Source organism: Schistosoma mansoni, chromosome W, assembly GCF_000237925.1.
Source record: "Schistosoma mansoni strain Puerto Rico chromosome W, complete genome".
Lineage (NCBI taxonomy): Eukaryota > Metazoa > Platyhelminthes > Trematoda > Strigeidida > Schistosomatidae > Schistosoma > Schistosoma mansoni.
Genome location: NC_031502.1, coordinates 53,637,540 through 53,648,145, shown reverse-complemented (window position 1 = coordinate 53,648,145; position 10,606 = coordinate 53,637,540). Strand labels below are relative to the sequence as shown.

At 33.9% G+C, this 10,606-nt stretch overlaps 1 protein-coding gene across 1 annotated transcript; it reads right to left on the bottom strand.

Moving 5' to 3' along the window:
* Positions 1-7,476: 7,476 nt before the first annotated feature.
* Positions 7,477-10,201, bottom strand: Smp_163170 (putative sodium/potassium-dependent atpase beta subunit; the record flags this gene model as incomplete). The annotated part of the gene is made up of 2 exons (XM_018790158.1): positions 7,477-8,049; positions 9,893-10,201. 2 exons carry the CDS (start codon positions 10,199-10,201, stop codon positions 7,477-7,479), a joined length of 882 nt encoding a protein of 293 aa, XP_018655529.1.
* Between the last annotated feature and the right edge of the window lie 405 nt (positions 10,202-10,606).

Below are 10,606 nucleotides of genomic sequence, written 5' to 3'. Positions count from 1 at the left end.
TATGTATCATTTGAATTCAGAATTTATACAGGAAAATCAATTCATGACCTCTGATCTATTCTGTATATAAGGTAGAAAAAATTATTCTAAATAATTGTGCTTTTTTTCGTTTGACTGACATTAATCTTTTTGAGAGGGTAAATATTTAATTTAAACACAAATATTTAGACTTTCCTTAGTCCTGTATATATTTTTTAAGTAAAATATCAAGATTACCAGATTCTTAGAGATTACATCAGCCGAAACTGTCACCTTTAACATGAGTTAGATACCATATCTAAGTTTACTTGATCATATATATTTTGACTTGAATATGGGCAGTTTGATGGTATTCTAGGTAAATTCACATTTTATTTACTTGTCAGGTCAACATATCTCGTAATTTCAAAATCTTGTTTGGAATGATTTTTTGGCTGATTTGTCAAGGCATGAAAGATAAGATAGTCTCAGATGGTTTAACCACCTGACAGAAACATTTGCTGTATTTTATCGACTTCGGGAATATATTTGAACTGTGGCTGTTTTCCTCCACTGTTAGAAAAAAGCATCAACCGGAAGATCCAAGCAAGTAACACAAATGAATTGAAATTCATTCCACTGAACATCTCAGTAGCTATCTGGACTAAGTAGCTAAGTGAATAATGTAATGAGTGTTTTAAATGATAGGTACTGGGTTCCAGTCCAGGTGTGAACATCAATACGGGTTCATGTACATCTTGATGACGAGTTCTAGGTAGAATGAAAGGTGGATCCTGGATTCTACTACTAACCATCATCCGAATCTGCTTAAAATGCTTGTGAACTGATAGGAATATTGAAGCGATTTGCACAGGATGTACATCTACCGAAAAAGATTAGTCAATTGAAGTTCATAGCATCAACGTGTGAATTCAAACAACTAATACAGCTAGGGGCGGCCAGACCAAAACGTGGCACAAATCCATGAGGTCACTGACAATTGGACTGAGCCATGTTGGTAGGTGTAGACTACCTGTTTGGGATCCGCGAGATGATAGCAATCGATGGTTAGAGACTTTGAATGACATGGCTCAAAACCGTTTGCAATGGCGAACGTGCATCCACTCTTTGTGTTCTGCCAAATCCTAATCTTCTGAATTCTTCATGTCCCTATCCTTTTTCTCCTTCCAAATTTATTTCACTGTATTACACTCTTTGAATAACATCTTCAAACCCTAATCTTTCGGATTACTGCTTATACTCTTACTACTTCTACCACTAAGGGATTTGAATGGACAACTACATCTCTGTGCTAATGTGGTATGACAACTTGAACTGATGTACGTACGTGCGAAGTTCTACGTTGTAACTGACTGACTGACTGAATACAAATTTATTTGAAAAAACATCTATTAAATTCTCTAAAGATACACTATTTCAGTTTAAATATGACTTATTTAATTTAGTCAATCCAACTAAACCGCTTACGATACCATGTTGGATTCTTTATTGTGGAAACTGTAGAACCGATAATGGTAATTTGTGTGATCAACAAATAGGACGTTTATTATACATATATTCATGATTTGTTCATCATTCGTGTGATACGCTTATTTATTTGAAGCAAACATATCACTCTTTATGACAGTTTTTATAGGAGTCAATTGGCTTACCAAGGGGGAGAGAATTAAAGATTTCCTTTTTTGTTCGTTATTTTGAATTTATAGATATAAGAATAACTCAAGAAGAAAGAAAATTCAACTTACAATTCTGACTAAATCATTCTCACTGATCTGAAGATGTGATGATTAAGTAAAACAGGAGTAAAAATTGCATTATGAAAGAATACTAAGATAACATTATTTTGTAAAATGAATTGCATGGAAGTGAATAAGTTATTGAAAGTCACATTTGTAGGATTGCAATCTCTTTTCATAAAGTTACAAATTTTGAAATAACAATAGTACAGGTAAACCTTAAAGTGTTAATATCATTTGGAAGATTTCTCTCAGAATATCTCTCATTTCTGGTCTACTCATCCAATTCCCAAATACTAGGTAAACGCTTCCTGTTTGGAATTACATGAACATTTCAATGTATAAAAGATTTTAAACATCACATTTATTCATTTATGAGACGGATCGTCTTCCCACTTTGTGCTAATAAACGTATTATGAATATTTCAGAAAAGTTCAGTGTAATCAGAAAGCAGGTAAATTACACTCGACTGTTTTGACTGAATATGATTATCACAAAAGTTTTCACATCCTTAACTAAGTTTTTAAAAAGAATGTTGTTAGTAAGAGTTCATTTCTCCTTTATTAACCTTGCATTTCTTTATTTTATTTCCAACCCATTAAGCCCATTCCTTCTCTTAGTTTGATGCAAATGTGTTGTGTTAGCAACTCGGAAAATTTCCCGTTTCCATTTGTATTTAAAGCAATCAATCGAAGTTAAATTATCTATCACTTCCTTTGATTTCACTAACGTTGATCAACTAACCACTATTTTCTAATCGACTTAAGAATACGCTTGTTATACACATATTTTAGATTAAACATAGTTTACATTACGAACCAACTTTATGTAAACAACCAATAAGAATCAGATAGTACTAAACGACTTTTTTGTTTTAGTGTAGAAATCCTCAACAATATGCACTAACGATATCGTCACGAATCGAAATCGTGACCATTGAGTCAAGCCGCAAATGGAACACCTTCAGAACACAGAATTAGTAGCTAATTGTTCACATTCCCTATTCTGAACTATTTGCAAAGTTTGGGAGCCGTTATTCATTAAAATCCATTATACATGTTGTACCGTTAATATAGTCGAAATACATAGGTGATTATATTGAGTCCGACCATCTAATCATAGTTTTTATTTACTAGAAAAATGAAATTACAACCAATAAAAAGCAAATTTAATATTTTCGTTTCTATACTCATTTGCATTTATCAACTAATGTATAATTAACGGTTAACAAAAAGTACATAGAACATAAAATCTGAATAATAAACAATCATTCTAATCCGAATAAAACTAAAACAAAAATCATTTTTCCCTTCTACTTATTGACGTAAAACATTTAATGATCAAGAAACTTTGTTGAATCAATCAGGATCGGACTGAATTTTCTCATTGAAAATCAATAATAATATGTGAGAGAAAAATACATTTTTGGATAGTGAACTATAAATTAATAATAATCACTTTTTCAACCGGTTTTTGTTTTCAAAAAGTAGAAATGATCATTTTCTCTACAAAGAAATGTCTGGTAATTCGTTATGAGCATAAATTATATCAAATAAAAAGAATGAAGAAATCCCTTTTTTTTTAGTCACTGACATGGTGGTCAAAAGTTATACTTGATTGTCAAGTCTTAAATTTATTGATTAGTTCATATACATTGATTCATATACATGAATAATTGTTACAGAAGACTTTGTTCAACAGGATTTGACTTCCGATAATATTTTTCATTGTATGTTTTGTATATAATTGAATGAATATTATGAATTTATTAAAAATACTTAGTGACAAAGAAATTTTTGTCATTTATTGAAATAAGTTGGAGAGTTATACTAAATTAGAGAACACTCTATAGTAGCATCATTCTAAGCAATACTTTTCAATCCAATATTAGATCGAACGTAGTCTTTTCAGAACTCCGCCTGTAGCTCCTCCGGGGGTTACTGTCGGTCCCAAGCCCGGGTAAAGGAGGAGGGTTGGGCATGGGGTTAGCTACCCCATCCCGTAGAAAGCCAACTCGCTAAGAAAATGCTAACCAGAATAAAAATATTCAAATCATTTAAACTTTGATCTGAGAGTAGAAGGAATAATTATGACGTCTCATGATGAAAGCCGAGTTCCTTCGGAAGTCATGAGGCCGATGCACCTTCTAACAACCAGAGCCACAATTTTCATAGGTACATGGAATGTCCGAACAATGTGGGAGACTGGAAGAGTCTTCCAAATTGCTGCACAAATGAGAAAATATAACCTGGAGGTGCTTGGAATCAGTGAAACACATTGGACGCAGGTTGGACAACAACGACTGTCTTCAGGAGAACTTCTGTTATACTCCGGTCATGAAGAAGAAAATGCCCCACATACACAAGGAGTTGCATTGATGCTGTCCAGAAAAGCACAAAATGCACTTATAGGATGGGAATCTCATGGACCGAGGATCATCAAAGCCTCCTTCAAAACAAAGAGAGAGGCCATTACAATGAATGTCATCCAATGCTATGCGCCTACCAACGACTACGATGAAGACGCTAAAGACCAATTCTACAATAGGCTGCAGTTGATCTTCGAGAAGTGCCCAACCAAGGACCTGACCATTCTGATGGGAGATTTCAATGCCAAGGTTGGAAAGGACAACACTGGATACGAAGACGTTATGGGACGACATGGACTGTGAGAAAGGAACGAAAATGGTGAGAGATTTGCAAACCTATGTGCCTTCAATAAACTGGTCATAGGTGGCACCATATTCCCACACAATAACATACACAAAGCCACTTGGACTTCTGATCAAGATACCAAAGAAAGACGATCTCAGCAAGTGCGATAACTTCAGGGGCATCAATCTTCTCTCAATACCAGGAAAAGTCTTCAACAGAGTATTGTTAAACAGGATGAAGGATTCCGTGGACTCTCAACTTCGAGATCAACAAGCTGGATTTCGTAAGGATAGATCGTGTACAGACCAAATCGCAACTTTATGTATCATTGTGGAACAATCAATCGAATGGAATTCATCACTCTACATCAACTTCATCGACTACGAGAAGGCATTTGATAGCTTGGACATGACAACACTATGGAGGCTTCTTGGACACTACGGCGTGCTGAAAAGATAGTCAATATAATACGGAACTCCTATGATGGACTAAACTGCCAAATCGTCCACGGAGGACAACTCACCGACTCATTCTAGGTAAAGACCGGTGTTAGGCAAGGTTGCTTACTCTCACCCTTTCTCTTTCTCCTGGTGATCGACTGGATCATGAAGACGTCAACATCTGGATGAAAGCACGGAATACAGTGGACAGGAAGGATACAGCTTGACGATTTAGACTTTGCGGATGATCTGGCTCTTCTATCACAAACGCAACAACAAATGCAGGAGAAAACGACCAGTGTAGCAGCAAACTCAGCAGCAGTAGGTCTCAATATAAACAAAGGGAAAAGCAAGACTCTCCGATACAATAAAATGTGCACCAATCAAATTACACTTGACGGATAAGCTTTGCAGGATGTGGAAACCTTTACATACCTGGACAGCATCATTGATGAACACGGTGGATCAGATGCGAATGTGAGGGCGCGGATCGGCAAAGCAAGAGCAGCATGTTTACAACTGAAGAACATCTAGAACTCAAAACAATTGTCAACCAACACCAAGGTTAGAATTTTCAATACAAATGTCAAGACAGTTCTACTGTATGGGGCAGAGACGTGGAGAACTACGAAAGCCATTATCCAGAAGATACAAGTGTTTATTAACAGCTGTCTACGCAAGATACTTCGGATCCGATGGCCAGACACTATCAGCAACAAGTTACTGTGGGAGACAACAAACCAGATTCCAGCGGAGGAAGAAATCAGGAAGAAGCGCTAGAAGTGGATTAGGCACACTTTGAGGAAATCACCCAATTGTGTCACAAGGCAAGCCCTCACATGGAATCCTGGAGGTCAAAGTAGAAGAGGAAGACCAAAGAACACATTAGGCCGAGAAATAGAGACAGACATGAGAAGAATGAACAAGAACTGGAAAGAACTAGAACAGAAGGCCCAGGACAGAGTGGGTTGGAGAAAGCTTGTCAGCGGCCTATGCTTCATGGGAGTAACAGGCGTAAGTAAGTAAGTAAGTAAGTCTTTTCAGGTTTAAATTAGCCGAAATATAACTGAACCACTGTCTTAACTCCAGTTAATTCATAGGTGTCTTATGCTAAACTATACTCAGTGGTACTCTTGTTGTTGTTGATCCGTAATGACATTCAATTTCAAATTATATGAATCTTCTCAAATACAACTCAGTAAGTTAGTCAGCTATAACGTTGGATCAGGCACATATATGCATCGGTCCAAGTTGTCATACCTCGTTAGCACAACAAGATCAACACCGAATTCACAGAATTAGTTACTTCAGTGGTACTAATATATAAAAGAAAGATTGTATATAAGGATATAGTAAAGGAAGAAAGACAGATATGAAGCAATTTTAATCTCATAGTTTAAGCGAAGACAGAGAGTGTATACACCTACGCCATTGTGGTCAATTCTGAGCCATGTCACCCAGAGTCTCCAACCATTAGTTACGATAGTCACGCAGACCCCAACCAAGTAGTCTGCATCTACTGACACGACTCAGACCAAAAGTTAGTGACTTCAAGCACTGATGCCACGTTTTGGTTTGGCCGCCCCTAACTCTCTTCCAACCATCCCGAATACTAGTCATCATAGCGCGTCGTTGTAATCGGTGTTTAGACATATGTAACACGTGACTCAACCATCTCAGTCGGTGAAGATTTACAACCTCATCAACTGATTTACCATCATTTCCTAATACTCTGTGTCTAACCTCACTATTACTCACCCGGTAATCTCAGAAGATGCTGGGAGTCATGTCATCAAATATTAGTAACTTACTAGTATCTTAAACTCTTAATGATCACGTTTCGCAGCCGTTAAGTAAGACAAAACAAACTTCAGCACAGTATACTCGTTCCTTAATCGGTAGATGGATATCTCACCTTCGTCATAGGTGACGTAAGTTGGCGAAAATCAAACGAGCTTTCTGAATCCGTGTAGAGATTTCGTCAGACTATGTGAATAAAGATGAGTCGGGAGGATATTATTTATATGAACCTTAAACTAGATTTCAGTGTAATTTTGCTTAAACATTGTATTCATACCCAAAGCTTGAGTTGATTTATTGCATAATAACCCAAAGAAACATTATTTATGTAAAGCTAAGGACTAGGGTACTTAAAGCTGCCTGTTAAATAATAGATATGAGCTAGGTAACGTTTGATTTCAGTGAGCCAATGGCTCTAACTAGCAGTACAATAAGTCTGAATAATAATGTCGATAGCCATGATGATCAACCCCAGATGATCTCAACGAAAATTCTTTTCTACATAGATGTCAGATTTTAGTGAAAACAACCTTCAAATTATGTAAATTACATAACAATCATGGGCTCACTAACGACTAACTTTGAGGTGGTTTAGCTAAAGTTCTACTGGCCAGCTATTACCAAGTAAAACAGATAAGTGAAGAATAAAAGGGTAACTCACTGATCGTAACTGATTAGAATCCCTTTAAATTACAAATTGGTTTAAGTAAGAAATATAAACGATTATATACTGACTTAGCTGCTTAATTGTATGGTGAAACATTAAAGACGATAACCCCAATTAAAAGTTTAAAACACTGGATAGATTGATAAAGCCATAATAATCACTGTTAATTTAAAATTATTTAACTATGTATCAAAATACTTTAGTCCACCAGAAGCGCGAAATTTACACCCATCTTATTAGGCAAATTTACTGTCTCACAATGGATTTGCATCAAAACATTTTTCCTGACATTTTGAAATTGAAGAAAGATTAAAGGAGACTGATATGATTCTTGGTTTAAATATGGAAAATATTGATGAGGAATAAAAGCGCATTGTCGTCCACATCCTTCTTCTGTATGTATATAAGCATCATACAGGCAAATTGTACCTAAAAGAATATCATCATTTGGATTAGCTCCTTTACAACATATCTTAATCCCATTCTCATTCGATCGTATATCAGGCAACCAACCATAGAGACGATTAAGTTTAATTATTACACAAGGTGATCCACTGTCATACCCAAAATAATTATTGATATTACATGCATAAGACCAATCCAAGTTGAAAAGGCAGCTTGTTTCAACTAATGTTTCATAAGTTAAAGCTTGAGAATCATTCTGCATTAAACAATCACGCATATTGTTTCCTGTGTATGAGTAATATTCATACTGCGATAGGAATGCAATTAGCATATCTTGAAAGATAAGAAAAGTATCAGGTTTACCATCCTACAGATAAAGGAAGAAAAATTTATTAGGATTAAGGAGGTTAAATGAATGTATTAGTGTTTGCAATACATAATGCACTTGGCAACATATTATGGTTACTAGAAGTTTGCAAGATCATTCATTCCATGTAGATAGTCATATTAAGTATCAATATAAACAGCATCGATTGACTACAAGACAAAGTGTAGTATCCATGAGGTTAACTGCAAAATAATCTACAGAAAAAAAACAGCCTAATTGTCTCAGGATCCATTTATTTGTAGAATTCAATATTAAATAAAAACTGCAAACTGAGAATTAATGCTACATTGGATTTTTTTCAACTAAACTCTAAAATAATAAACTAAAATTATCATTCTCAATGTATTCATATAAGAAGTAGATTGTTTCGGTAAAGTAAAAAGTGGAATTAACTCCTGATCACTTCTTTTGTCCTTCAAATACCATGATACTGATGACTGAATCAATTAAACAAGATGAATCCAATACGTATTAATTTCTAATCTAATTTTTGACTAATTGTAGCTAATCATATTGACCACCTTGAGTATGTCACAAGTCATATAAAACCTGATACGTTTATTTTCTAATCGATGTAGACAGTTCATTTTATTACAGCATTTTTATTGCATTCATAATGGTTACTCTGAAAAAACTGAGGTAACGTTACTAAAAACGTCTAGAAAGTGTACATTTAAGCGAAAGACTGATACGAGAATCCCTGCTTTAGGTTTTTTTGGGAAATTCCGTATGGCTTTATTTTTTCTAGACTAATAAGAGTGAAAAGTATATTGAATATAATTGATTACTTTGTAGTGAGTAATACATAAACTGATTAATTGTTGAAGCATTATACTAAAGCGATTCAGGAAACTAAAATGTACACTGAAGTTAAAACCTTTAGTTATTAGATCTGTTAAAGCATGAAAATGATGTAAACCTTAACTTATATAAGTTACTATAAATAGTAAAACACACTATAAATATAACAGTATCTTTATATATTTAAGTGCTTTGGGAAGATTAGTTCAACTTGTCAGAAAGCATTGCGTAAGTATTTTGTCAAAGCTGGGAATAATGACCACTAGATTACAACCTAATGTTTTAAACGTATGGTGATTATCCCCGACTTCAGTTAAACTTCATTTGGTATCACTACCTAATGGAAACTATTTTTACAAATATTACATTGGTTCAATGATCTTTTTACTGATTACATCTTGATAGAGTTTAACATTTTAATTCAACTTGTATTACCAGAGCAAGTTCTAGAGACAATAAATTTATTATCATGAATAACATTAGCACTTTATTATTGAAAAATCAATATAATTTGTACCTCCTCTCAATGTACCATAGAGGATTTATATTTTCTTGAAACAGAAAAAAAGTAAAAATTCACTTAGTATTGTTTGTTTGAATCTTCCCATTGATGTTTAGGACTGCAACTAGTCAGTCTCTTATTGGCATATGTGCATACTGTGCCTATTGCCTCGAAATAGCCTTAATTCACAAGCATTGTAAGCAAAGATGGAAGATTCAAACAAACAATACTAAGTGAATTTAAACTTCACCCCATCGCACAAGCAAGTGGCTATCAGGATTCAGTAACTGAGTGGATAACGCGATGGCATTTGAATTAAGAGGTACTGTGTTCGAGTCCCAGAGTGAACATCAACTCTGAGATGCAAGCACATCCAGCTGACGAGTCCCAAATAGGACGAAACACGCGTCCTGTATTCCACTGCTAGCCACTATTCATCTTTGCTTAGAAAAAAAGTAATTTACAAATAATAATGCAATAAATAGATATTATTATAATTAACTATCAGTATTGACTTACTTTATAAGCAATTAGATTCATTTCAGTTGAAATAACTGGAACAATTGATAAACCTGGTGTATTTTCTAATGATGAATAACTTCCAGTTAAATATGGTTTATCAGCATCAATAATTTTATATAAAACTAATTTCATAAGACATATAACTATAGATAATAACAATACATATAATAATATAAAAAAGATAAGTAATTTAAGTAAATCTATACCATTACAATCTCTAAATGGTGATATTGTTGTAAGTGGTTGATATAACCAACTCGAACCTGATATTTTGTTAATTTTATACCTTTTTCGAAGGTAATGCATTTTACATTGAGATGAACTTACAAATTGTTATATATATATATATATACGTATTATATTGAAACATATTCGTCTGATGTTTAATTGGAGCGATGATAGAAATCTCTAATTTATTGATATTTACAAAATAAATTACACAATTATTGTAAAGTGAATTAAATAAAATTTTTTTTAGAAAAAAATTATCTCAGTTTTCAATTTGTTGCTGTGTAGTAATTACAAATCAATGTGTAACTATGAGAGAGAATAAAATGATTTTATTGAAAATTATGTTATTTATTTATTTTTTGTATTTTTTTAAGTATAAATTATAATTGAACCTAGAAAAATATGGATACATAAATATAAATATGAACAGACAATATTTAAATGCTGATCAAATTAAGTAGTTTATCTAAAATTAAATGA